Source organism: Sceloporus occidentalis, unplaced genomic scaffold (genome assembly GCF_023333645.1).
Source record: "Sceloporus occidentalis isolate IW3139 unplaced genomic scaffold, rSceOcc1.0.p SCAF_8, whole genome shotgun sequence".
Classification (NCBI taxonomy): Eukaryota; Metazoa; Chordata; class Lepidosauria; order Squamata; family Phrynosomatidae; genus Sceloporus; species Sceloporus occidentalis.
The window spans coordinates 53,708,512-53,736,503 of NW_028316988.1; the positions used below are offsets into that span (position 1 = coordinate 53,708,512).

At 40.5% G+C, this 27,992-nt stretch overlaps 1 protein-coding gene across 11 annotated transcripts in view; it reads right to left on the reverse strand.

The window, feature by feature from the left end:
* Positions 1–27,992, reverse strand: part of LOC149308930 (glutamate receptor 3-like) — a 201,266-nt gene that overhangs the window by 60,322 nt on the left and 112,952 nt on the right. For 9 of the 11 annotated variants that reach the window (XM_089536719.1, XM_089536720.1, XM_089536718.1 and 6 more), the window contains 6 exons: positions 17,982–18,035; positions 14,914–15,075; positions 8,996–9,163; positions 8,592–8,696; positions 7,335–7,442; positions 5,794–6,000 (listed from right to left, as the gene is read on the reverse strand). In XM_089536719.1, coding sequence (XP_089392845.1) covers positions 5,794–6,000; positions 7,335–7,442; positions 8,592–8,696; positions 8,996–9,163; positions 14,914–15,075; positions 17,982–18,035 — 804 coding nt within the window. The remainder of the gene's footprint in view (positions 1–5,793; positions 6,001–7,334; positions 7,443–8,591; positions 8,697–8,995; positions 9,164–14,913; positions 15,076–17,981; positions 18,036–27,992) is intronic. The other 2 variants (XM_089536721.1, XM_089536722.1) reach the window with 1 other exon arrangement.

Sequence of the window (27,992 nt, forward strand, 5' to 3'; positions counted from 1 at the left end):
TAACCACATTGGTATAGGTAATTATGAGGTTTTATCCTGGGATGTTTTCACATCTACTGAAAAAAAAGTGAGATTAATATTGGGTCACCTCAAAATAAGTGGATATCTGGAAAGATACATATTTTTTCATTTTATTTCCTCTCTCCCTGAATCTCATCATCCACCTGTATCTTCTGCCTGAATAAGACCCTCTACACTAGAAGGCCTCACTTTATGTAGAGTCAGGACTACTCAAGCTAAAGGAACTCATAATCATACTTTGTAGGACGTATCGTGTCTGCTGTGATAGTGAGGTGCACAATGGACAAAGAAAAGCAGGGGTCATGAATTATGTAGCTGCTCAGCTCATCTCTCATTGGAGAAAACAGTTTTCACAGTAGACCAGGCTTCCTTTGGATCTGGCTCTCTGTGCCTGCTACTGCAGGCATTCAAAAATTAATCCCATGCATACCAAATGTGACAATCGTTTTTCTCCCAGACAAGAAATCGGGGAAACACAACAGTCACTGCTTTTGACTTTTGTAATAGACTTCCAAGCTTCAGAGAGAGAGCAAAGTCAACCTGTAAATGAAACGTATAGTTGTCACAGTGAGTTATTTTATGGCACTTTTCATCTTCAAAATGCCTTCCAGGTGTTCTATTATTAAGCCCCCAACTCATGAAGTGCCATATGTCTCTTCCCTGTCTGCTACTGAAAGTGAAAGAAGATATGAATTGTCTGTATTTCATTATTCAGAAGAATCTGCTACAGAATGCAGAATTAAGCTTCTGACAAATGCCACTGTTATTTTAGTGAGAAAAACATAGTTTCTAGTCCTTATTGATATGAAGACAGATTTGAAACACATGGAAAAGCATTTGTTTATATCTTAGAAACCAGAATAGCATCTGACTCAGAGATGAACTTTGCTGTCAATCCATCCTTCCTTTTCCTCCTCAAGGACAAGGAATATGGGAATACGTTATGCAAAATAAGCCAAAAAAAGGGGGCCTATTTGCATAATTTCTATCAAGGTTAAAGGGGCTACTTTTCCTGATTGCAGAAAGTACAGCCAGTTCCTTAATGCTTGTTAGCTTTCTTTCTTTCTTTCTTTCTTTCTTTCTTTCTTTCTTTCTGCTTGCCAAAGCAAAATTCTGCCTCTGCAAATACTCCTGATTTTGAGATACCTGAATGTGGTGAGCAAAGGCTAATGGCACTTTTGGTCAGCAGAATCTGGATCATAGCACAACAGTTGAAAAATAGTAGAGTACATTTGCACTGAAGTAGATACTGGAGGTAGAACCCTTTTCTTATTAGTCTCCCTCGAAATTCCCCATTGCTTCTCTTTGGCTAGCATCCGGCTAGTGACATACACATGCATAACTCAAGGTTATACCCATGTAGTTGTCCTTTGTGTGGGACACAAAGGACTATTCACTAGTATGATAAAGAGCAGTGTAGACACTGCTCAGTCACCACCCCCAGAAAGTTGTGGAGGATGGTTCAAAATAAGTACAGCTCTCCATAATGTAAAGTTTATTGCATGACAGGTAGTTTTAAACAACAAGCAATATAAGCAAGATCTGTTTGTTTGCCATGTCAGGAGTCAGCTGTACTGAAGCGTCTTAGGGAAGAGATCAAGGAAAAGTTAAAGTATTAATAATTAGTTGATTCAAAATAAGTAAAGATCTTGCTTATATTGCTTGCTGTTTAAAACTACCTGTCGTTCAATAAACTTTACACTATGGTGGAGTCCTGACGAAATTCACAAGTGCTTAATTTTAGACACTCCCAGCTTGACCAGAACATTTTAGGGTGCTACATGGATGGATGCTCCTGGATCTGCTTATGTACAGCTCTACGGCAGATGCATCCAGTGAACAATAAGAAATTCACTGTTAACAAAACCTCTGTGCTAAACACCATGGCTCTCCTGGAATGAATTTGACTCAGCTCAAAACTTCTGGGATTAGTACAAACTCCAAAGACTGATGTTCTGATGTGTTTCACTGGGCCCCGAGTGTGTTACCTGAACATGATTGCACTTCTCAACCTCTCTCCATGGGGAGAACAGAACTGCTGACTGTGAGGGAGGCAATGATTTTTAACCAGTCTGGAAGATGGATTCCTTTGCCTCAGAGCTTGGCAGGAACAAGCTATAAGTAAAATTGGTACTGCTTATGAGTTACTTCCCTGTAAATGAAGCTAACATTTCAAAAGCAACACAATGATTGGGATCCAGATAATGTCTTACGCATGTGCAGGCTCCCTAATAGAACCAGTTGGGCATTTTTGTCCAGTGTGGAATACCTTTTGTCAGTTCAATCTTGTGCACTGTGATGCTACTGTGAATGCAACATACACACAACGCAAACATGATGCTTGCACTGCCAATGTACACCTGGATGCACTTCTTCATACAGTGAGCATCAGATGCACATGGAGATGTGTTTTATGATACACATTCATAGTCAGCTGTATAATCAGGAATATATTTAGATATGCATTCAGTTGTGCAATGTTGCCATGAATACTAGAAATTAAAAATAAGGCAATGATTTTTCCATTCCCATTGCCAAAAACAATGCAACAACTTGCTTTTAAAATACTATTATGAGTGTTTAATTCATTTGGAAATGGATTACATTTTAAAAAAACAACAAAACCAAAGTTTCTAGCTCAGCTTTGCCTAAGCAAAGGTGGTTAAAAAGCGGTTTCAAATATGCCAATGAATGACCAAAAGGTAAGGACAGGGTGGGGTGTGGGCAACATGCCACAGTGTTTGTTCTTTCAGTGCTGCATCGAAAAAGACAAAGAGAGCCAAATAAGTAGTAAATAATACATCTGGGAGCTAATCTGCATCTAGGAATTGTAGGGGGAAGTAATGATTGACAGGAGATAAATAGAAGGCAGGAGGGAACTGAATAATCATCCTCTTATACTTCTCCTTTGTTGGCTGTTTCCTCTTCTTACTTTCCACCCATGTTCAAATGATAGGAAAGCCTGATGCTTCTCAGCTATCCCCAGCCTCCCCTATCTTCTTGATGGTCATATTTCAGCAGACTAGCAGGAGCAAAGTGAGTTTTGAGTGGGAGAGGGGAGTGAATTCTTCCCTCCACAGCAATTACTAAAAGGCATACAAAGGTGTGATGTTGCATAAATCATCACAGGATGCTAGCCACACATTAGGGAGCAAACCCTGGGGGTTTACTCTGGAGTAACCATTTGTTGTTAATTGCCATCAAATCAACTTCAATTTATGGTGACCCCATGAATGAGAGACTTCCAAGTCACCCTGTCATCAACTGCCCTGCTCAGATCTTGCAGCTCAGGCTTCCTTGATTCAGTCTATCCAACTGGAGTAAACAAGCAGAAGATTTTACTGGCCTTCACAGCTGTATCTTATGCAGTTATCTAAGGCAAGCCCAACTGGACAAAGTGGGGCTTACTTCTGAGTAAGCATACACAGATCACGTTTGCTTTATTGAGTGCTCCACACGTCCTCACAACAGTTGAGATGATTGAATGATCCTCAACGTGGAGGAGGCATCCTGATGTGTTCAGGAAATTGGGGTGGCTACCCCTGAGTGGAGAGGAATAGCTTCTCACACTGAGCATGAGCATTTTCATCTAAAAGGCTCCAGGCATTTTTCTGCAAATCCTTGCTGGAGGAGAGCAAGCTCATATCACTCATCCACACTTCGCTGTGGCTAAATGCCAAGCTCTTTCAGGTTAAATGCTTGGTCAAATACTGTTCAGAAAGTCAAGCAAAGAGCCAGAAATAGAACAAGGTGGTCTTGGCTCCTACCCCATGTCTTTGCTTGACAGTCTTTACATTTGGAAAGCTCTTATTTATGGTTAACCAAAGTATTTCTCTCTGTAAGTTGAAAGCACTGCCAGTGGAGAACAGGGAATTCTGAAGTGCAGGTGCTCCTCAGCTGTGTCCACGAGGAGTATCCAAAAATATTCAGGTAGTGAGGTTAATTCAGATTGATGAACCAGTTCTAACAGTTCATCTCCAGTAGGAGTAGATCTACTGTAAAGCTAATGGGTTTTAACAATCTATTCAGGACCTTCCCTTAACCAAATTCTTTGCTTTAGAAGAGATATCTCACCATCTGATGAAATCCATCTTCCTCTCCTTTACACCCACTGTGGGGATTTTAAATAAGGAACAAGGAAGTCTGTGTAGGTGGGTAAAACAGCTAATGAAAACACTATCCCTGCTTATCACAGTCCCAGCACTTTGACTCTGTGGGCTCTGGCTCCACCACGAGACTGAGCTTTTAGAGTATGTAATGTGTAGTTGATTGCTATTTTGTTGTTGGGGAAGAGATGGGATTGCTCTGTTTATTATGCTAGGTTATGTTTGATTATTATGCTATGTCATGTTACTTTAACATTTGTAATTGATATTGATTGTTGTTCTGCTGCTAGGGGAGTGCTGGAGATTGTTGTTTAGATTATTAAGCTTTGTTATGCCTCCAAGAATATGTTATATTTGTATTTTTGGACTTTGTATTTTGTATTTTTATTAAGTATTTTTCCTTTTTGTATAATTATGGTATTGCTATTATAACTGCAGTGATGTATTTTGTAGGGGGGTGCATTTTGTATTTTTTGATCCCTTTGCTTTATAATCCACCTTGTTCTACAAGGAAAAGGCAGAATATAAATAAATCATATTATTATTATTATTATTATTATTATTGTTGTTGTTGTTATTATTATTATTTCTTTTCCCATTGTCAGTCAACAGGCAAACATCTCTTTCTCTTCTGTCAAAAATTATTTTAAAGACCATATCCTAAATACCCTAAAGGTACCAGATCATGTCGGATCTTGGAAGGTAAGAGGGTCAGCCCCAGTTAGTACTTGGATGAGTGACTACCAACAAATGCTGCAGCTTATATTTCAGAGGAAGGAAATGGCAAAACCACCTCTAAGCATTCCTTTCCTAAGAAAACTTGTTCAAATTCAGGGAGTCATCCAGAAGCCAACAGGTGACTGAAGGCGTGTGTGCAAACACGCATGCACACACACACACACACACACGTACGTACTTTATAGATTTTTCTTGGTTTAATGGTCATGTCCTCTGCCCAAGGAATGGTAGGTACTGTATTGTTATTGTTGGCCACTGTGTTATTTTGCATCAGCCATGGAATTCTCTCTCTCTGAGAATTATCACTGAAATTTCCAGAACGCATGGGATGCAACCATGACCATCACAATGGTATAAAATTGATAGAGATTTTTCATGTTAACCAAACTTCTTAATGATTTGCAGAAAACACACATTGCTCTCTTCTTTGGCTGTTATAACTGGGGGCTGTCATATAGATGATGCTGGTGAATTTTTGGAATCAAACAAAGTTGAATATTGAGAAAAACCATTAGTCAACAGAATGGGGAATGGTAATGCATTGTTTCCACCTTTGTGTTCTGGACATCCTTTAACTATAATGTGATGTTTCTATCTGTTGATGCGCATTTGAAGGCAAATCTACAGATATCCATCAGTGGAAAGAAGAGCTGTTTGATTCTGCTGATTCTGTATTAAAAGGTTAGATCATTGATGGCGAACCTATGGCACGTGTGCCAGAGGTGGCACTCAGAGCCCTCTCTGTGGGCACACATGCTGTCTCCCTAGCACAGAGTTTTCCAGAGTTTCTTATTAGAAAGCCAGAGAGATATGGCACTTTGCAATAAATAAGTGGGGTCTGGGTTGCAGTTTGGGCACTCGGTCTGTAAAAGGTTCATCATCACTGGGTTAGATGATCTGTGAAACCATAGCATACACACAGACTTACCCCATAGACCAGCTCACCCACCATGCCATTCCACATTTTAGTATCAGGATCCCTTGCCCCATACTTCCCATCAGGAACAATGGACAGCACATATTTGATCCCAACATGTTTTGCTATTTCGTAAGCAAGGTCAACACAATAGCCTTCGTATTTCTCATTCCCTTCTTTTTGATCGGGACTCTGCTTGCGCATCACATAGGGTGCTTCCTGTGAAATATTGGGAGGTGGGAGGAAAACAAAGAATAATAATCAAATAATAATAATAACCATGCCCTTTTTTCAATTTAACATGACTGAAAGTGTTTGGATATGTCTCTTTACCTACTGAACTGCTTCAGTGGTACTGCCAAAAGACATATGGTTAGAAATCTGAGAGGGAATAGGGTGATGAGGAACATAAAGTGGCATCACTAGGGTTGGTATCACCTGATTTGGTAACTCATGGTGTCCTCCCTGCCCACATTGACCTTTCCCCATAGCACACCATACAGAATCCTTAGTAATGTTTTTTGTACTAATGTTACTCATAAATTGAAATTTTTCTAAATCACTGAACATAATTACAACAGTTGTGACATAAACAACTAGCGAAATTAAAATGACACCTTTAAATTACAATATCATATGCACCACCTAAATGTTTTACATAGTTCCATGTGGTAAAAGCAAAAATTTGTTAAGATGTGATGTTTTGAAAGAATATTTGAAAAGAGTATGGCCTGGTACAGACTGCCACTTTGCGGTAGCCTGGAGCTGAAATTAGGGGTGGGGAGCATGGAGCGTCCGCATGTTCCACGCTCTCCTGGAGCCATTCTGGGCACGAGCATGTCCACATGCTGTGCACACTGGTGACGTGTCTTGTGCACCACGTCCAAATGGGGTGGTGCACAAAAGATGTCACCGCACTGCTCCAGGCCACTAATCATGCCTTGGCAGCAGTGCAGAAAGGAGCTGCTTTTCACAGGTCCTTTTTGTGGTGGATCGTTGCCATGCCCGTACAGTTGCCACGGCAACAATCCGGGGAAGAAATCCTGCCCGTCTGTACTGGCCCCCCCCCCCTCTCTCTCTCTCTCTCTATATATATATATATATATATATATATATATATATATGCATCCCTTTTCTCTGCCCACTGTGCCTCATCCCATTCACACCTTTTCTTCTGCTGAGCTCCAGGATTTTTGATGTAGGAAAATGCCACAGCCAATTTCTGCCAAAAGGCAGACATTTGGGGAACAGTGTGCGGCCCACACACCCTGAACATCTGTAATGACTCCCTTGAGAACATTTTTCATCTGAAGAGGAACTGTCAAATGACCATCTCCCTTTGAAGGATTAACAATTTACCCAATACAAAGCAAAAATAAATACCACTTCAGTCCCTTCCATACAAGAAAAGCGTATGGATTTGGAGCTATTAAGATTTAAAGGCTCTATATTAAGAAGCATATACAAGGAAGTTTATAAGTGTAAGCATAGCTTGGGAAAGTGATTATTTTCTTCAGTTAGCTAATTAATATACTGGTTGTCATGGAACTTACAAGGATGGTAGTGACCACAATGGTTCTGTTTTCAACCGAAGAAGTATCATTGGAGACTGAGGGGTCTACCGCAGGCACAAATCTCTCATATTCATTCCAGTAACCAGCCTACAGTGGAAGAAGAGGGCAATACCAAAGGAATGTGTTGAATATGCACCATGTTAAATGTTAACACTCAAACAATGCATCATGTTAAATGTTACACTCAAACACCCATAAGGACCACTGATTTACTCATGAAAAATTCTGAAATCTGGAAGCATTGCTTTTCATATTGGTGGAAACAAAGCCTGAACGATGCCAGCCACTGGTGCTGGTGAAAGATCAGGAATAAACTCTTCCAGAACGTGGCTGCATAGCCTGAAAACCCCACCAAAAAATAATGGATTCCGGCCATGAAAGCCTTTGACTTCACATAGCCTGAAAAGTTTGATTTTTGGACTACAACTCCCAGAATCCCTCAGCCAGCATGGTTACTGTCTCAGATGACTGGGGGATTTGGGGAGTGATACTCAAAAAAAGTGCATTTTCTAAGCACTGGGTGTAAATTGTGCTTTACAAAAGTTAGTACAAGTTGGCAAAAACCTTTAAAGGGACCTCATTAAAAAGATCCTATTTTTTGGAGATATTGTTTTCGTTCCCCTTTTAAAAGGTTCCGCAATATCTGGGGTGTTGTGTGAAGGAGCACATTTGTAACTGTTGTTGTTGCTATTATTATTATTATTATTATTATTGGAAGGATACATCACAATTTCATTGAGTTGGAAGGGTCCTTGGGAGCCACATACTTTAACCCCTAAGTGATGAAGGAAATTCAGACCTAGAGCATCCCTTAGAGAGGATGTCCAATCTCTCCTTGAAGGCCTTTAGATGAGTGTTTGTTCAAAGATACCTTATTCTATAATTTGAACTGTTTCTTCTCCCTCAGTCACAGAAGAAGATAGACCTTAAATTTCTAGAAAAACAAGGAAGGTAAAGATGCCTGAAGTGTGTCCACATCTGTTCCACACATCATGCTTTCCTTTTGGCTCTCTAGACATTTTGGACTTCAATTTTCAGAACCACAGCCAACATGGCTAAGGGCAAGAGATTCTGCGAGCTGAAATCCTAAACGTGGAGGTTAAGAATCACTCTTCTACCCTACAATTGTCTCCATAGATTGTTGGTGGTATCTTGCAATGACTCTTCTTTGTAACTTGGGGCAGCAAAAGAATGGTCCCAGGAGGATACATACACATTTCTTCAGCTGTGGCTTACCTTCCGTGGCCCGCCAGGTCTCATCTCATATACATCGATTGTATAGTTAGTTCTACGACCGTAGGTGTCAAATTGGATGTTGCCTGTCATTCCTTGCACTTGAACCTTGATAATTATAAATGGCAACATACTAATAAGAGAATAAGAATCCAAGTACAGATTACTACAGATTGTGAAACTGTTTTAATCCACTGGAAATACATTCCCCATCAACCCCTGTTCTGTTCTCATTTCTGATTTAGAGACAGCATAAAGGTAGCTTGTATTGTATACACATAGCCAGGTGTCATGCTTTACATTGCACAAACAACCAAGTACATTTCAAAATGCTTCATCTTATACAACTGATCTATATTGCTGAAAAACATTAGGATGCTGGATGATGCAGTGTTTTTCATCCTTACCATTTTTAGTGCTCTTTCTATATCAATTCCTTGGCTCCATGGCACGGCTGGGTTTGCTAAGCAATCTCCAGCACTACCTCTCCGGGAGACATCAACGCGTTGCCTTCGTAGATACCGGAAAGCTTCAGCTATCACTAGTATGGCGTCATGGGTCAATGCAGATGTGTACTAAAGACAATACAAAGGAGACAGTTTGACAAACTGCATTCTGGGTACTGTTTCAGGCTTGATGTTGTTGTTCCATTAAACAGCCTGCTGTAATCTCCATACCCAACCTACACTCTTTGCAACATCAAACACCATTTTGCAATTACCTAATTGTTGCCAGGAGACTATGATGTCTATTACGTGCCCCACTTACAGAAAACATTTCTTTGTTTTATAGGCTGTCAGAGGACATGCCTCAGTTCCAGAAATGGGAATCATGAAGACCTCCAGATATTCTTGGTCTGCAACTTCAAGCAGCCTTGCTAGCATAGCACATGGTGAAGAATGCTGGACATTGCAGTCTAATAATATTTAATGGGTCACATCCCTCCTTTATTTGAACTGAATTTGAAGGCCTGTCCAATCCCTGTTCTCTTTTAAGATAAAGAACCAGAAACAGTCAACAGGAAGAAACAGTCAAATGAAACTACAGATCTCAGGATTCCGTAAGATGAAGCCATGGTAGTGAAAGCAGTGTCAGAGTCCTAGTCTACCATTTTATCCACTACATCACGATGGCTCTTGACCTGTTAGACTTGGTGCTTTTTATTTGAAGAGCATATTCTGTGCAACTATGGTTTATGCTAGATGACACCAACAGGAACTGACCCTTGAAACACCATAACTGTAATATCAGCAAGGCCCATTCCCTGTGGCATCACAAGGACTTTCCACTGGGTCTCAGGTCTGCTCTGCAATTTCAGAGCTGGAGATAATCTTGACCTGGCACTAGCAGGAATATAAGAGCTGTGCTTCTACCTATGCTGAAAGTATTCATTCATTCATTCATTCATTCATTCATATATCCCAACCTCCTTCGAAGAATGGGATTCAAGGCAGCTTCCCATTAAATAAAACTAGTACAATGAAAATATAAAATGAATAAAAACACAACAATTTTAAAACACAATTTTAAAAGACAGCAATAAAAGAAAACAGTACCTGTTCAATTATAACCTATTTCTATAGCAACGCTAAACCAGTGTATTTGTAAATGAATTTAAATACTACTCCAACTCCTTGTTATAATCTCCTTCCTTCCATCCTTTCCTTCCTCTGTTTGCAATTTTCTTCTTCTTTTTTATTAAACAACCAGCTAGCCAATACAAAGTGTAGAAACCATAAATTATACCGCTCTGGACTGTATTTCCTATTAACTCACATATGCATCTGGCAATGAATCTATTTTTTTTCTCTTTAAGTTAAAAAACAAACAAAAGACAACATTTCCACTGCTTTCTCATATTGTTCAAAATTACAGTTGCTATTGAGGTTATAAATCAGATAAACGCTCCCATTATAAAGAAGGGTATAAGATCTCTAATTGGCACTTTTTTGGAAATAAATTATATTTATTTCAGAATATGAGGTAAAAAATCTAATTGCAGCTACAAATTTGTTTATCTTCTGAAGAAATTGCTTTCTCTGGTCATTATCTGGGTCCTTATAGTAGGCTTTTTAAAAAGAATGAACAAAAATAATCCTGGATTTGGTAAACTTAGATACCCAGAGTGACTCAAAATCATTTATCCAATTTTTGCTTGCTGATTTATTTATTTATTTATCCCATCAAGAGACTTGAGAATTCAAATTTATATAAATCAAATATAGTACATGCATATGAATGCTCATACCCACCCCACTTCTCAGACTTCAGCCTAATATCCAGAGTAGCTTTTTATCCAGTCATTCATTCATTCATTCATTCATTCATTCATTCATTCATCTCCTGTCTTTCCACTAAACTAATGTTCCATGTGGGGAACAATAATATAGAACAAATAAAACACAACAGTGAAAACATAATGTATTAACTGAAAAACAAAATGCATTAAAACTGTATCAGTGACAAAGAAATAAGAAACAAACAGCATCCACCACCTAAAACGTAGTTCAGCAAGACGGCATCACACTCCCAAGCCTGCCTCAATACAGTAATGCCTGCCTACTTGCAGTAGGGCAAAAGAAATGAAGCAACCAGGCTACTTAAAAGCTTGAATCCTCTCACACAAGACTGAATTGGTTTTAAGATCTTCAGTAGAGGCCCTGCTTTCTGTCTTGCCAACGTGAAAGGCATAGACAGTGAGAATGCATGAGAGGGTCTTCATGGTGGTTGCCACCAAGCTCTGAAATTCCCTTCCAAGTGTGTGTCTACACTGTCGAAAACAATAGGCCTCACCTTGCATTTTTTCGCAACTACAGTGAACCCGCAATGACCCATTAAGGCCACACATTTACAGACCAAACAAGGTGACATTGGCATAACCGGCTACATATTTCTCCCTGGTGAACTTGTTTCTTTCCCCCTTCCTAGCATGTATCAACCTATCAGCCAATAGCCCTTACTGACTGCCTGTCAAGTATTGGATTGACCCTGACTGGATGCCTCCCCATCTAATCCCTTTCACCCCCTTTGCCACACCAGTGAGAGAGTGAGTAAATTTTAAATGTACACACACACACAGTAGAGAAAATAAAGTAAAATTGTATTTTATTTCTCTTTCATTTATAGAATCATAGAATCATAGAATCACAGAGTTGGAAGAGACCACTAGGGCCATCCAGTCCAACCCCGTTCTGCCATGCAGGAAATCACAATCAAAGCATCCCCGACAGATGGCCATCCAGCCTCTGCTTAAAGACCTCCAAAATATCCAGACATGAGACAAGCAGAATAAGGGGTTAGACTGAGCCATTTCCCCCTTCTTCCCCCTCACCTGATTGTTGCATTTATTTTTAATGGTTTTACTCTTCCTCCCCAATCCCCTCTTCACCTGATCAGCATTGTATCATCTTTGTTTTTACTTCAGTGAATGGACCGTGTGCATTCACTCTTTTCCTCCAGTCTCCCAAATCATTCGCTTGTTAACTTATGGGGAGATCTGCAATGTATGTATGGGGAGATCAGGGGAGAAGGAGTATGTGAGATCTCTGTATGAGCAAACAAGTGTATGCTTCTGTGGGGGATGTGGGGATAGTAAAAATAAAAATGATACTTGGGCCAGGAGGACAAGGGAGGGGGAAGCCTGATCTAATGACTGAACATACACTGCAGCAGAAAAACATGGCAACACACACCAGGCTTGCTGGACCCAATGAGTCCCATCCACCAAAAACTCCTGCTCCTGGCCCCACATTGATACCACTATGGGGCACAGTCCACACACATGAGTGAATATCCAGATTTTCTGCTCAAATCTGTAGTAAATCCCCCCTCTCCCCCCCTCGATGTGATGAAAAGGCCTAGATTCATCTCAAATCCTCCCATACCTTACTGGACAGCTCACAGTGAAGACAAAGTGAGACTGTTTCATTTGGCCCAAGCTGACAAGTCCCAAGAGAGGCAAAACTATATTTTGCAAATCTGACAAAATATTCTGTCATGCATCAGGGAATAAGGCCCTACTTCTGCTCACTGTCCTCATACAGGCAAGGAAAGTGTCATGTGCCACTTAAAGCCTACAAAGGGGTGTTGTCAGAGCCATTTCAGGCAGGTTTTGAGTGTCATGAAATGGTACCAAGGTACCATCTACTTTGTTACTTACTGAAAAGGAGTGTCTTGAATCTATTAGGGTCTGCCTTGCAGAGAGAGAACATCAACTGACATGTCCAACTCCTCCCAGAGTATGTTCTCCAGCGATGCTCAGTATCCCCCCCCCCCGCAAGGTAGGATAACGGACTATTTTCAAACCCTTTCACTGCTGGTGTCAAGGAAAGCCTTTTTGTTTGCAAGATTGAATGTACACCCCTCAAATGTAAACAGGGGCAGATATCTGCAGACCTCATTTTTGAATCCTGTATGCCACTGTGATCAAGCTCCAGATGTTCTCCATCATATTGTATTGCTTTGTCCATTGTATATAATTCAGAGGGTTAATCTCATATTGGAAATGAATATCTGTTTGAATGAGTTATCAGTGGAATACCTATTGGAAGATTGGAACCCACATATTACCAGGCTAATGGCCAATTTTCTGGTGGAGGCAACAAGATTATGGCTTAAATTTTAATAACGATCCTGAAGTTTTATTGTAAGTGTATGTTGTTTTTCTATGCCTAATAAAGTTTGACTGACTGACTAGTGCATTTCCATTACCAGTAAAAGGGAAAAGTGCAAGTGTGATTTTCTGCCTCATGTCAAAATAACATGGCTGGTATTGGGTACTGTGCATTTTGACTTTTGGCTTTGGGAGGTGGACATTTGCTGCTGTGCCTCAAATGCAAAACATCTCTCGCATGTCAACCACTGCAATTACTGGGAGCCTTAATGCAGCTCCTTCCAAATCATGCCAAGAGACAAATCTAATTTTCTGTTTTATTCATATTCTACTAACAAATGCATAAGCAAATGAAGGAAAGCCAGCAAGGGAAGAAGGAAATAGTTGATGAAATACTGAATAAATTAAAACACCAGGGTGTTAGTTTCCAGCCAATTTGATTTCCTAATCAAAAATATTGTACATCAATTTTTAACTAGGCTTCAAAAAAGAAAGAAAATAAAATGAGGTTGGCTTGCCTGTTTAATAAGCCCTGGACACGTTTTACAAATAAAGAGCACATCTGTACAAAATATTAGTGAAATTCCTGAGTGGTGCCCACCATTAACAGCATTTTGAAAGAGCAGGGCTTTTTATTTTGCAACAAAAGCATTAAAAAACATGGGTCCAAAAAGCACAATAAATTTCGTTCCAGAGTTTTTATCTACAGTATGATGCCTTTGGACTTGATATTAAAGTGGTCTTGGAAAGATTATTTATTGGATTACAACTTCTAGAATCTCACTGTCAAGCAAACCAGTAACTGTGGTCTGAAAAGGTAACTTTTTTTCTTTATTGTTCACATCAGTACCTGAGGTCCTTAGCATTTGGCCTCTGTATAATGTTACCAAATGTCCATGAGTTGGGATAACCAGTATGGTACTGGTTTCAGAGCTTCCATTATCAAAATACTGGGATTATTTGATTGTCAGGAGCAATGACACCACCCACCATCTGCTATTTAGCAGATGCACTGAATCCAGGGAATTTACCTAACTGTATGCTTGCCAATCTTCCATTGATCTATATTGATCATCAATAGCTCTATTCTGGACTGGATTAACCATTAAGCAAAATAAGCACATCCTTAGGGCATCAAGGGAAGGGGGTCACCACCGAAATTTTCCATTGCCGGATGGAACCATATGATGCAAAACTGCAAATGGTGCAGCTAAACCAGGTTCCACCAAAAAGGCTTCCACAATAAATGAAAAAATGACACACACACACACTATTATTGTTGTTGTTGTTGTTGTTATTATTATCATTATTATTAGTGTGTGTGTGTGTACATAAAATAATAAAAATTAATAAAATAGTAACAATAGAGGTTAATGATATAAATTAATTTTGGGAGTACAACAAAATTGGAATCTAATAACCGGGTAACATTTTATTTTACTGTTTATTAGTTCATATATTGAATTTGATGTATATGGGGACAGCAAAATCCTTCATGTGGTCAGGGCCTCTAAAGGTCTTAATCCAGGCCTAGATCTACTCTAACTGGGATTAACAAAAGGATTTAGACCAGGGGTGGAAATTACCTGGCTTTCTAGATGTTGTTTGACTGCAACACCCAGCTTTACTCACCACTGACTATGTTAACTTACACCATGGTTTAGGTACCAAACCCATTTTGTACCCATTTTGGCACTGCACTGTAATACTTACCTTTAGTGGAGAATTTTTAGCTTCTGGGAATTCCCTTTCATCAAGTCTCACCCAGCGCTGCATAAATTGCTGGACCATTGGGTTTTCAGTATTAATAATCTGAAATCCAGTTACATTGGCACCTCCTTGAACCACTTTGTCCAGTGAAATACCTGTAAAACCCTGAGAAGACAAGAAACAAAAGGGAGGGTATTTGTTCCCCAGTCGTAGTATATTCTATGTTTTGTACAGTCCAGGAAAAGTTTTAATTTTATCTTGCTGGATTGAAAAACTGACCATGATGTTTAAGTATGATGAGGAGAATTAATATACCTAAATTTTATTTTAGTTCTTGCTAAAGTAGAGGCATTGAATTAATTAGACTTATGTATATATTGATTTATTCGACTATTGATTCAGTAGATCTATCCTAGTTAAAACAAACCAACAAGATCACACACACACACACACCTGCTCTGTATTTATAGCCCCCCTCTTCCCCAACTGTCACTCAAGGCTGTTTACAAATGAGAGAAAATTAAAATTAAAAAAAAAGGTTAAAACATACAAAAAGATTAAAACAGAATTAAATGAACATCAGTATTAAAAGCATTTAAAATATCACTTTAAAACAAAGAATAAGAGCACTGCAGCACCACAGAAAGCCCTTCTCATGTAAAAACAACCTAACATATTGCTGGAAGTTCTTTAAGGCTGTATCTACACTGCAGAATTAATGCAGTTTAACACTACTCAAACTGCCACGGCTCCATGCGATGGGATTCTCAGATTTGCAGTTTTGTGAACTATTTAGCTTTCTCTTTTGGAGAGCCCTGGTGCCACAATGAACTACACGCCTCAGAATTCCATAGGATGGAGCCATGACAGTTAAAGTGGTGCCAAACTGCATTAATTCTGCAGTGTGGCAGCAGCATCTTTGTCACTGAAAAGACAGCAAAGAAGGAACCATCCTAGCTTCTTTAGGAAGGGAGTTCCAAAGTCTGGGCACAGCCACAGGTTTCTTGGGGTGTTTGAGTTGCCCAAGGAACCAGAGAATAGCTATTTGTGCAATGTCACAAAACATCCTTGCACAAAATCGCCAATGGGGTTCCAGCGAATATATGCAATATTGGTTTCAAATGTCTTCAGGCAATAACTGATGGAGTGTGAAGAACAACACTGGCAAGGAGGTTATCTGGAATTGTTAGCCGGCAAATATGACTCAGAAGATTCAGGGTCCAGGCAGGGTTATACATTTAAAGTACAAACTGCACAGTGATTATGAGCAGAGAGAAAAAAGCAACCCTCTGTGCAAAGAGTTCTCACTTAGCATCACAATGCTTTAAAATTAATCCTTAAAACCTGTGACCTTGGAAAGGAAAAAAAAATATAATGCAAGGAGTCAGCTTCTGCTTTGCAGAATTGTCAGGTAGAAGGCAGGGGACTTTGAGAAGGAGCAATCTGTTCACAAAAGAGACTCCGATGCTAAAAGCTCGCAATCCTTGCAGGATCAAATGTCTCAGAAACCTCTTGCACACAAAGTAGAGAGGAGACGTTTGGAGGGGAAAAAACACCCACTATAATAAGAAACCCTTGGCATAAAACCCTGTTATAAAATGTATTTTAAAAATAGATAGACCTGAGGCATACTGTGCCTAGTTACTGAATCTGAAACAAGTTAATTCCCCCCCCCCCCCTTGAATAAGCTTTAGATGTACTGCCAGAATTGGACAAATGAATTGTTAAGCAGCCTGGCAACTTGACTAGACAGAATTATGGATTAACTTTGACTCTTCATAACAACTGTAAAGTAACCGAGCATAATGTCATATCTTCCCACAGTGAGTTTGTATTATTAAAAAGAGATTTGGATTATCAACTATATAATTTAGAGGCAATACAAATGATGCATTAAGTTTAAATGATTAGGGTAAGAAAGCTTCTTCAAGAAAAGCAAGAGGCAGCCGATGAGGACAAAGACTAATCACAACATCCCAGCTCCAGCGCTCTTTTAAAGCTACTCTTCAGTGGCTGAGAGACATTTTCTGGCCAGGGTCCAAAGAGCTCCTTCAGATACACCATAATCTTTTGCACATGCTCACTGGCGATTACCGAAGGTCCTTGTAAATACTAAATAAACTATTGATTTAGTCACATCCAATAACTGCCTAGTTGTCTCTGTGCTCAAAGCCAGTTGTTTCTTATCTTTGAAGGAGAAGAAAGGATCTATGGCCCTAGATCTTACTGGACCACAATTTCCATCAGGCCTAGCCAGTGTTGTCTATGGCAGAGTTTGGAAACCAAATTTCACCCCATGCCCCTGATTCAGAGGATTGCACTAGTGCATTGCTAGTAACAAGTAAGTGACATGTCATGTCCAGGTTCAGCAATTTTGAGAGCTGGGGGGGGGGGGGGTCCAACAAGGCAAACAACCATGTTTTCAGGAGGTTCTAAGGTATTCCAGATGTTTATGAGGTGAAATAAACTACTTCATCCAAGGGTTTCAGGGCAGAAAGGATGTGATTAAGAGTGACGTGTGACTAGATAGAATTATCTAGTCTTTTTTCCCAGCCTGATCTACGGTGGGAAATAATGGCTAGCATCCTGTTCATGACACATGCAATAGTAAGCCCAGTGTATGCCTTTGTATGTCTTTTGGAGGGATGTTGCAGAGGTTGGTACTCTCTTTCTCCCTCCATAATGACCAAAGCTCACCATTTCATTGTCATAGTCCCTCTCCATAGCCATTCAGTAGTTGGTGGAGAGTGAGGGCAGGGAATAAGAGAAATGTCTGTCTATGACTGCATAGCCAGATGCAGAATGATTACATAATTCTCAGAGGCCTTCAGAGGACCATGACGGATCTCGCTGGACAATGCCATTGGTGATTTCTGAGCATGGTAAGAAGGGGCCCATTGTATTGTTCCACTGCAGAACTTTTATGTCATGCTCAGTAATGCAGGATCTTGGCTAATGAATGTTGCAGTCCAGCAAAATCTGCAGGGCCCTATGATTCTTTCTCTCCTTTAAAGCTCTGAACAGCATAGACCCAAGTCCCCAAGTATGTCTATATGGAGAAGTCGTCTTACCAGGTTTGCAAGCATGTAGTGGTAACTTCTGGAATTTTTATTGAGGATTGCAACCTGTAAAAAAAAAAAAGAGAGAGATGTATCCCTTTGCAGAAGAAATTATTTACAAGAGGAACACAAAGGCAACAAAGAACTCAATAATGTTGACTGGTTGATGTGTGCATCGATTTTTATGGTGTCCTCCATTGCCATCTTCAGCACACAGAGTGTATTTCACAAAGCCCACAAACAAGGTCTTCTTACATGGATATTTCATCTTGAAATGAATGGACCCTTTGGCAAGAATGCGTTTGATGGGGAAAAGCATCCCATCAGGGCTGTGATTCAATCTCTCTGTTTCTTAAGCAAAACATCACTCCCAAATTACCCAAACTACCACAAAAACACAACAGAATGCAGCTGTAGAGAGATTTATTTACCCCAACAAAAGGGGTCAAAATTAACCAAAAATAAGGATAAAATAAAACTGTAAGTTTTCTGTAACTTTTATTTCTGGTCACTGTAGTCTTTGTGGGGGAGGGCAAAGGTGAAAACTGGCCTCCACCCTCAATTCCCAATAGTGAATTATAGGCAGGGTACAGACTGCCCAAAAAGAGTGGTCTTCCCACGTCTTCTTTTGCTGCTCGAGGAAGCTGCAGCGGACAAACCACGTGGCTTCCTCGCCCAGCAAAAAGAACCCGCAAAAAGCGGGTTCTTTTTGCAGTGCCATAATGACGCTTCAGTGCGCCAATGGCGCACTTGTGACATCATTATGGCGCCATGACGTGCTGATGCTAAGCGTCAGTCGCATCAAAATGGCGGCGCCCATCTGTACAAGGCGCCACCATTTTGAAGCCCTTGTCATGAGCGAGGGGCGAGGGGCATCTGGAAGTGTCATCCCTCACATGTGATGAGGGTGCCTTATAGCGCCCGTCTGTCCAGCGCCATAGAGTTCTATTCACTATTGGGAAATAATCAGATATTTAATTATTGTTAATTAGTTAGTGCCAAGCTTTGTGAAAGTCCATACTCTTTAATATGTTACAGATGATAATTGGGAGACGTTGTAGAGCGATACTAGCATGTGGTTAGATGGCAAAAATTAGTAATGAGCAAGAACACAGAGGCAGTAAGTAGAGAGTAGGAGGAAAATTCCTTTGCATTGGATTTTTACTGAAAGGACCCAGCAGCTGCAGCAGGTATTCTTTCATCTGCAGGGTGATGTTATTGTTAAGACGCCTCCTAAATGCTCATGGCTAATGCACCTGCCTTTCCTATTTTGTCATAATTTGCGTGTTAGGATTACTGCCCAATCTCCAAGCCTGGTCCCGAGTCTCCAAACTTTCATGGGTCATCTCCAGGTGGTGGACAGAGAGGGGGGTCATTGTCTAATTTGCAGGGGGACTCAGTTCCAGGCAAGAAGAAAGGGTAAGGGTACGGTAGAGTAAGGGCACCACTAGATTATGGCAAAATCACATTCTCTAACTCTCAGAGGAGGGCAATGGCAAACTACCTCTGAATAAATTTTGCCAAGAAAACCCTGTGATAAGGTTGGAAATGACTTGAAGGCACACAACAAAACACACAAACTAGGAGATGCTGCAGCTGTTTGCTTTTGCCTAAGCCTACTGGGAAGTGCAGGATTCCACCCGCTTTTCTCTCTCCTCCCACGCAGTGCAACTGAGTGCAAACTACTTTTCCAGTGTAAAGCAATGGAAGAAAGCCTAGGACAAAGAGGAAAAGTGGGAGGGATCTTAAAAGCTCAAAAAGTGGGATAACAAAATATTAAACAAAACTGTCCTTGCAAAAGTCAGTATAGTTACAGGTTATAGAAGCCCCAGATACAGTTCATTTCTGCAATTCAATCCAATATCATCCAGTTTTATGCAATGTTTCTAAGTATTCAAAACTACCGTACACAAAATATTCTATCCTGTAGGCAATAAAGACCACACCCTATTTCATGCGTTTGATCATAGCTTCATATTTATTTTGGAGGCCTTGCTATGTGTCCCTTCTCAAAGGCATTACTGGAGTTAGTGTCACTCAGTGCAGTGACTTATGGTGTCACCCTCCCACACCACACCATACAGTATGAATACAAATGTTACTCATAAATTGTAATTCTCATATGTCACTGAATGTAATGGCAATACAGTCACCCCTCCGTTTTTGTGGAGGATCCATTTTGGAACCCCCCCATGAAAATGGAAATCCGCCGATATTCAATTCCTATTGGCTTGAATAGTGACACGGGAATGTGCCACGGGGGGCATACCCCATTTTAAGTCCCTCCACTTGCTCCTCGCAAGTAAGCAGGGGACGTGGATTCAAAGTCCACGCAAACAGAGGGGCGACTGTAGTTGCCATAAACAACTAGCAGAATTAAAAACCCGGGGTCTCTCTTTCCTCCTCCCACCAAGCTTCACCCCCACTCACACCATCTCTTTAGCATTTTAAAGGTACACAGAAGAACACCACAGCCTATTTCTGTCAAAAGGAAGATGTTTGGGGAGCAGTGGTTTCATCCCTTCTTAAGTTGTCACCTGGTGTGGTCCACACATCCCTCACCCCCTTGTGACATCCCTGTCCCTCCTCCAAAAGAGATGGCAAGGGAGGATAACACAGGGCAAGGCCTTCTCCATGGTAGTACTCTTGAATGATTCTTTCCCACATTGTCTACCAACTGGGAGTATGACATGCTGTCTTGTCTAAGTGTTCAAAATGAGCCAAAAGTTGGAAGATCATTCCTAAGGGGGAAAGTTCCCAAAATTTGTGCCTGAGAACAACACTGACTGGGGGAGTCTGAGAGCTGTCATTTGAAAAGGAACTTCCCCAAGCTCTGCTCCAGATTTAGTCATGGTCACTCACATATACAGGTTAACATATTCAGAGGGAAGCTTTATAATTCTTCACTTGTTGACTGTGCAATTCAAATGATGGTTTAACAAGTACACCATCAGGCAAAAAAGACCGCAGCTTAGATTGCTTCATGCTACAACTTTCTTCATTCAAATAAGTGCCAAAGGAGCTTGCTCTGAACATGAGTGGGATGGCTGTTGGTGGAGAACAGCACAAGGATTGAGGAGAGGTTTCCATGGAGAAATCTCCATGAGTTGTTAAGGAATGAGTCATGTGTTGTTAAGAACTTTAAACAAAGCTGTTCGTGTTGCCTCTTTGGAATACTATGTCCTACCAGTCAATATAGACCAATCATTGATAGAAGTAAACACTAAACTTGGTCATTAACTTTCATTTTGCTAATGACAAGGCTATGCTCAAGCAGAAGTGAAGTGATGAACATCCAGTTCACAGGCTGGATGCTGTCAGCCACTGCTGGATGTAGTCATGATAAGAATGTACATTTATGAATTAGTGCTTCGTTTTCTTAATTTATCTTCCTTCCCCATCTCTGCTTCCTTTTGTTTTGTTTCTTGTAGATTTATGCAGATAACAACCACCCATTTTTCGTTGCTCCAGAACAACAAATTGCATCCTTTACAAGGATTGTGTACCCACTCCATTATTTGCCATTAAAAATAATCCCCCTGGCTGTTTTAGAACATACACCCCCCTTTTTGCACCTGGGCAATTGTGTATCTCTACTTACCTCCTTTGTTAGACATGGTATTTTTATCCGAATGGCACACTCTACGATGTTGTGGTTGATCCTTAATATAGCATACTTAATAAAATCACCAGGGAAAATTGCCCTTGGAACATCACTTGGAACATAACTAGGGCCCTCATGACAAAACAAGGGATGCATCTACACTGTAGAAATAATGCAGTTTGACACCACTTTTACTTTTTTCCCTTCATTTATATACCACTTCATACCACCTAAGCCAGGGGTAGGCAAGCTTTTTGAGCCAGGGGCCGGATTGCTGTCCCTCAGACAACTGGGGGGCCGAAGCCAATAATTAAATAATTAAATAATTTTTTTAAAAAATTAATTAAATAAATAAACTGGGACAAATATAGGACAAAATTTTCAAATGGAGGATACTTTTTCTAAAAAAATGGAGGACATGCAAAAAAATTGCTGATTTTTTTTAAAAAATGTTAATATAAATGCATGTTTTGGAGGCTTCTATAGACAATTGTCCCCCCTGCCCGCCGCTTGCCCCCCCTTGCCCGCCTCCTCCTGATAGGCCAAAGGCCCCACGCCCTCATGCAAGAGGCCAAAGGCTCCGGCGGCAATCGGCGGCAGGACCGGGCGGGGGCCGGTCCCAAGGCCTTGCCGGGCCACATCCGGCCCGCGGGCCGCAGGTTGCCTACCCCTGACCTAAGCAGTGTCGAATCAGTTTACAAGTTAATTTGCCCCCAACAATCTGGGTACTCATTTTAGCAACCTCGGAAGGATGCAAGCCTGAGTCAAGCTTGAGCCCTTTTGCTGGTCTTGAACTTGCAACCTTGTGGTTTTGAGTGAGTGGATGAAGTATAGACCTTTAACCACTGCACCACCAGGGCTCCTTGGCTCCATCCTATAGAATGGCTCCATCCTGCCATGGCTCCATCCTATAGAATACTGGGGTTTCTAGTTTTGTGAGGCACCAGCATTCTTTGGCCCTGCATATTTCATTGGCTTCAAGTTCCCATCTACTCCAGGCACAACAGTAATTGAAAACAGCCATTAAAATGTATACAGGTTGAGTCTCACTTATCTAAAATTCCAAAATTTGAAATATGCCAAAGTCCAAAACTTTTTTCATGGGTACCTGGGAAAGTGACACCTTTGTTTCATGCACAAAATTATTCAAAATACTGCATAAAATTTACCGTCAGGCTATGTGTCTAAGGTGTCTATGAAACATAAATGCATTTTGTGTTTAAACTTGGGTCCCATCTCCAAAATATCTTGTTAGATACAGGTATGCAAATAAAGGTACCCCCAAATCCTTCCAGAATCCAAAATCTGAAACACTTCTGGTCCCAAACATTTCAGATAAGGGAGATTCAACCTGTACAGAGGCATAATGTAACATTACACCTATGTATACTTCAGGGGACGGCAATGGCAAACCTCCTCTGAACAAATCTTGCCAAGAAAACCCCATGATAGGGTCACCTTAGGGTTGCCATAAGTCAGAAACATTTGAACACAACAACAACAAATGCCACTAACAGGAGTCTATACCTTTCCTGCATTTTGCTTTGTAAATTATCTCTTATGGCTCCTTACACTTAAACTGACTTGGACTAGAAAGTCTTTCAAGTAGAGAAAAAAATCAAATAATCAAACAAAGACATGTGAAGGAGGACATGTTGCCAAGCCTTCCTCTTCAGTATGAGGAAATAGTTACTAGAACCCCCAGGTCTGGTCCTCAGTACTAGTCAGACTGTATGATAAAACTGGCTACTTATTCTCTCTGTCCCCTTGCCGCCTTGTTGCATTGCTGTCACCTTGCCTTGACTTGCTGGATCCACAGTGTGGAGTGTCTGACGCTCTGCATTGGTACCATGAAATGTAATAGATTTCCAGCAGAGACTCTGAAAGCTGCATGCAATTGTAAGATCACCGTGAGGCTTGTGAAAATAACAGCATTTGCAAAAAAAGTTAATCAGTTAGGTTTTTTAAAAAAAACAAAACAAAAACCTGTTCCACATTTTAAATTCCACATTTGATTGAGGAAAAAATGTCTTAATTAGATCCTAATAGTACTTTTAAAATTCCGCACATCTCCCTAGCCTAGAGCAAATGGTGTGTAAGCCCTGGAAAACATTAGCACAATCTGAATGGGAAGAAAGGTAAGCTTATCAGAACCAATCAGCCACACTGGCATCAGCCATATGGAAGCAAATGAATTTGATAATGCCTTTCCTCATAATAGAAATATTGAAGGAGAACATATAAATCTTGTCAAGTTCATATACACACAGAGAGATTCCTTTTTTAGCCAAGGAGGCTGGAGGGAAAATTGATGAAGTGAAAAAAACCAGCCTATTTGTAAGGTTGTAACATTATTGAAGAATGCATCATTAACAGGACAATGATTGCAGAATTTGAACTCAAGTCCAAGAAGGCAGAGAGATTGGTGTTTGAAATGAAGAGGTTCATAGATGTAGAAGTCATGTCAGGGCTACTTCCCTATATTCTTTCAAAGTGTCATTTCCCTCTTGTGCAGTCCCAAATGCCTGAAGCAATCCATTCCTTTTTAAAGGCAATTTATGGGGCATTTGTTTCAAGATGTGTGTGTGTGTGTGTGTGTGTGTGTGTGTGTGAGAGAGAGAGAGAGAGAGAGAGAAGCCCCACTGAATCCATACTTTCTTCCTTTCAGTTTTGTTGCTTGAAAGGATGCAAATGCCAAAATGTTGTACAATCTCTTTATATATTTTTTAATCACACCTCATGCTTTCTACTGAAAGTGAAAGAAAATAACCCAAACCTACTGCTATTTGTTTGTTTCAGTACAGTATAGTGAAAGATACCAAATAATTGAAAGATTCCATCAACTTGTCAACTGAAAGGTTCAGTTGTTCACTAAATAACTAAAAATATTCAAAGATTTTTTCCTGCAGATCTCTCAAAAACTGGGATTCCCACAATACAAGGATATCACCATGAAAATGTCACCTACCATGACAAGTGTTGTGATAAGTCCCTGGTTTATTAGTGGTTTATTGGTTGTGTAGTGTAGTGGTTTGAGTACTGGGCTATGACTCCAGAGACCAGTTCCGAATCCCCCCTCAGCCATGGAAACCCTTGTGTGACCTTGGACAAGTCACACTCTCTCAGCCTAAGAGGAAGACAAAGGCAAACCCTCTCTGAACAAACCAAACCTTGCCAAGAAAATCATATGACAGGTTCACCTTAGAGTTGCCATATTTTGGAAACTACTTGAAGGGACACAACAATGAAGTGTCAGTGTATAACAACATAGTTATGTTGCTGCATCCTGATGCAGTGTCACAGATAAACACCACGAGAGGTACCTTCATGTATTGCACAACACTGCACAACAATCAATCCACTTTCTCAACCTTCTACTACAGTATGTGTAGAATCTACTAGCCTAGATAGGCTTGTGCCACTGTTTACACTGGTGTCACAGGGCATGCACAACCATGAATGTGATACTGCCCTTGTGCAACCTCCAACTAGTGCATTGACCCTGATGTAAAGCCACATTAGGGCTGCAACTACACAACAGAATGGCCATGGCTCAATACTATGGAATTCTGAGATTTGTAGTTTTGTGAGCTATTTAGCCTTCTCTGTCAGAGAGCTCCGGTGCCACAATGAACCATAAACAACAAACCCCGAGATTCCATACGACCGAGCCATGACAGTTCAAGTGGTGCATTAATTTTGCAGCATGGCAGCAGCCTGGAATTCTAGCTATTGTCTCTCATCCTATGAAGATAAAATTAAATCACATCACATCATCCACCCTGAGGTCCTTGGATGTATGGCGGTTGGAAAAGCAGCATGGTTAAGAATGAAAACAAATGAAGAGCACTACTTGAAAGAATTGTTTCTCAGTAAGGCTTTTGGCTAGTGTGCCAAAAAAGGAGGAAAGATATTACACACACATACACACAGAAAGAGGAGGCAAAAGAAGACACCGCTCTGCATAAATTCAGCAGATGCTCTTTTTAAGGTAGACTTTTAGAAATTTACAAATAATCATATGCTGCTGATAGAATACTTCTCACCATGAGGAGGAACACTGTGACCCGGTGACTTATGGTTTGGCTCAGGCTTCTATACCATTGGCTCACAGTGGATGGGTTACTTTAAGGCCCTCACTCTGCTCTCCCTTCTTCTGGATCTTGAATCTGATACTGGATATTGCTAGAGAACACCTTCACAGGGAGAGCTACCCTCTAAAAATTAGGATATATTCCTAGTTTAGACCCAGCCTGCCATACCATATACAGTGGTTCCTCTACATTTGAAGGAAAAACCACAAACAAACAACAAAAAACCCACACTATTCTTTTTACCTAAGAGAACACCTCTCCAGGAATCTCCAGGTCTTCTATGATCGACATCTGCCAGAGGCTGATCACAGAATCATGCTGGAGGACCTACAAATGCTGAGAGAAGTGTTTTCTCTAGGAACCTCTAAGTTCCCCAGCACAACTCTATGGTCAATTTAAGTTGCGCTGGAGGAACTAGAGATTCCTAGAGAGAACATATTAACCAAAACTGCAAAAACTGAATCCGCAAAAGTTAACGCTGTGTTTGGTGGTCCCAATGCAGTGTGCAAACAAGAATCATGGAACACGAGAAACACTGCAGACTGGAATAGCCAGAAAAATCAGCAGTAGCAGAACATGCCACAAACCATCCTGGGCATAAAATACTGTTTGAAAACACTGAAGTTCTGGACAATGCCAACCACTACCATGTCAGGATGCACGGGGAAGCCATTGAAATCCACAAACACCTGGACAATTTCAACAGGAAAGAGGAATCCCTTAAAGTAAAGAAGGTATGGCTACCAGTCCTGAAAGATAGCAAGATAAAGACTCAACAAATGCAAATGAGAACTTTCCCAGCAGACAATGAGCACTATCAAGCACACATTAATCCTCTTTTGTAGACCCTCACATCCTGAGGACTGCCATTAGCAACAAACAATATACATACAAATCACTCCTGCCTTTCCAGGTCACACAATATATATAGCCAAGTCCTTTCCAGGCATGCATTCTCTGAAGATCCCAGCCACAGATGCTGGTGAAACATCAGGAAGAAACTCTGCTAGAATATGGCCACTTAGCCTGAAAAACCCACAAAAACTATGGATACCGGCCATGAAAGCCTTCGACTTCATATCTATTTTTATTGAATTTCATTTTCCTATCCAAAACTATAGGTTTTCTCCCAATTTTTCTTACTTGTTTTAATGGAGGGCTCTTTCCCTTCTTTTTTTAAAAAAATATGGGTTGCTGTGGAAACTATTTAAAGGAACAACTTTGGTTGCCAGTGGAGATTCCAACCCAATGCTTGCAGCTGAGAATAGATACAGAAATTAAGGTAATGCCTATGAAGACAACAAAATGTATGGTCCTTTGTTGTTAAAATGAACAAGGACACAAATGTTAGGACAGGGGAAAAGCATTTCCCTGTGGTGGTCCCATCCCAGGTCATAGATATGCTGCATATTTCTTAAGGATCCACACTGCAGAATTAAAGTAGTTTGGCACCACTTCACTGGCCATGACTCTATCCTACAGAACCCTGGGATCTGTAGATTGGTGAGGCACCAGAGCTGAATACCTCACCAAACTACAAATCCCAGTAGGATAGAGTCATGGCAGTTAAAGCAATGTCAAACTGCTTTAATTCTGCAGTGTGGATACATCCAGGGTCAGAACCATATTGCAGTATTACTTAGGATTTGTTCACTGGGTGCTTTCACTAAAGCCTGAGATTGCCCTTGGGTTGCTCTTGGCCTAACTTTTAAGATTGTGTTTGAAAGCAGTTGCTTCTCAGTTCAAAACAAAACAAAACAAAACCCCACAAACCATCCCAAACATAGCCTCCCTGGAAAAAGCAAACCCTTTGTAATGTTTCACCATTTTGATCTTCAGCAAGCCTCTTTCTCCCTCCTCATTTCCCCTTTGGGGCTTTGAGTATAAATGGAAACAAAGGCACTATGGCTTGAAATAAGATGTGTTCCTTCGTTTCACCAAAAAGCAAAGCCATCTTTTCTGAACCTGAATTATTGACTCTTAAATGAGCACAGCATCCTTCTAAAAAGACTTCCAAGATTGCATTCAACTCAGGAAAAAAACCCAAGTCATTTTATAGCTACCAAGTAAAATGTTTTGAAACAGGTGACAAGAGAAGACTGACATAAACAAGCAAAGAAAAGGGGGGATTTTGTGTGTTTAGCCAACATTTGTTTGTGAAATTTGGGTCTCTTTGAACGCAGCTAATAGAGAACAGAGGCAGACCCATAATTTCACAAACAAGAATAGAGATGTGTCTATAACTTAGGGGAAGATAGTGTTCACATACAGAAAGTCTAACTCAGATTTTGGTGGGTGCTGGCCATTCAGAGGTTGTTGAATTGC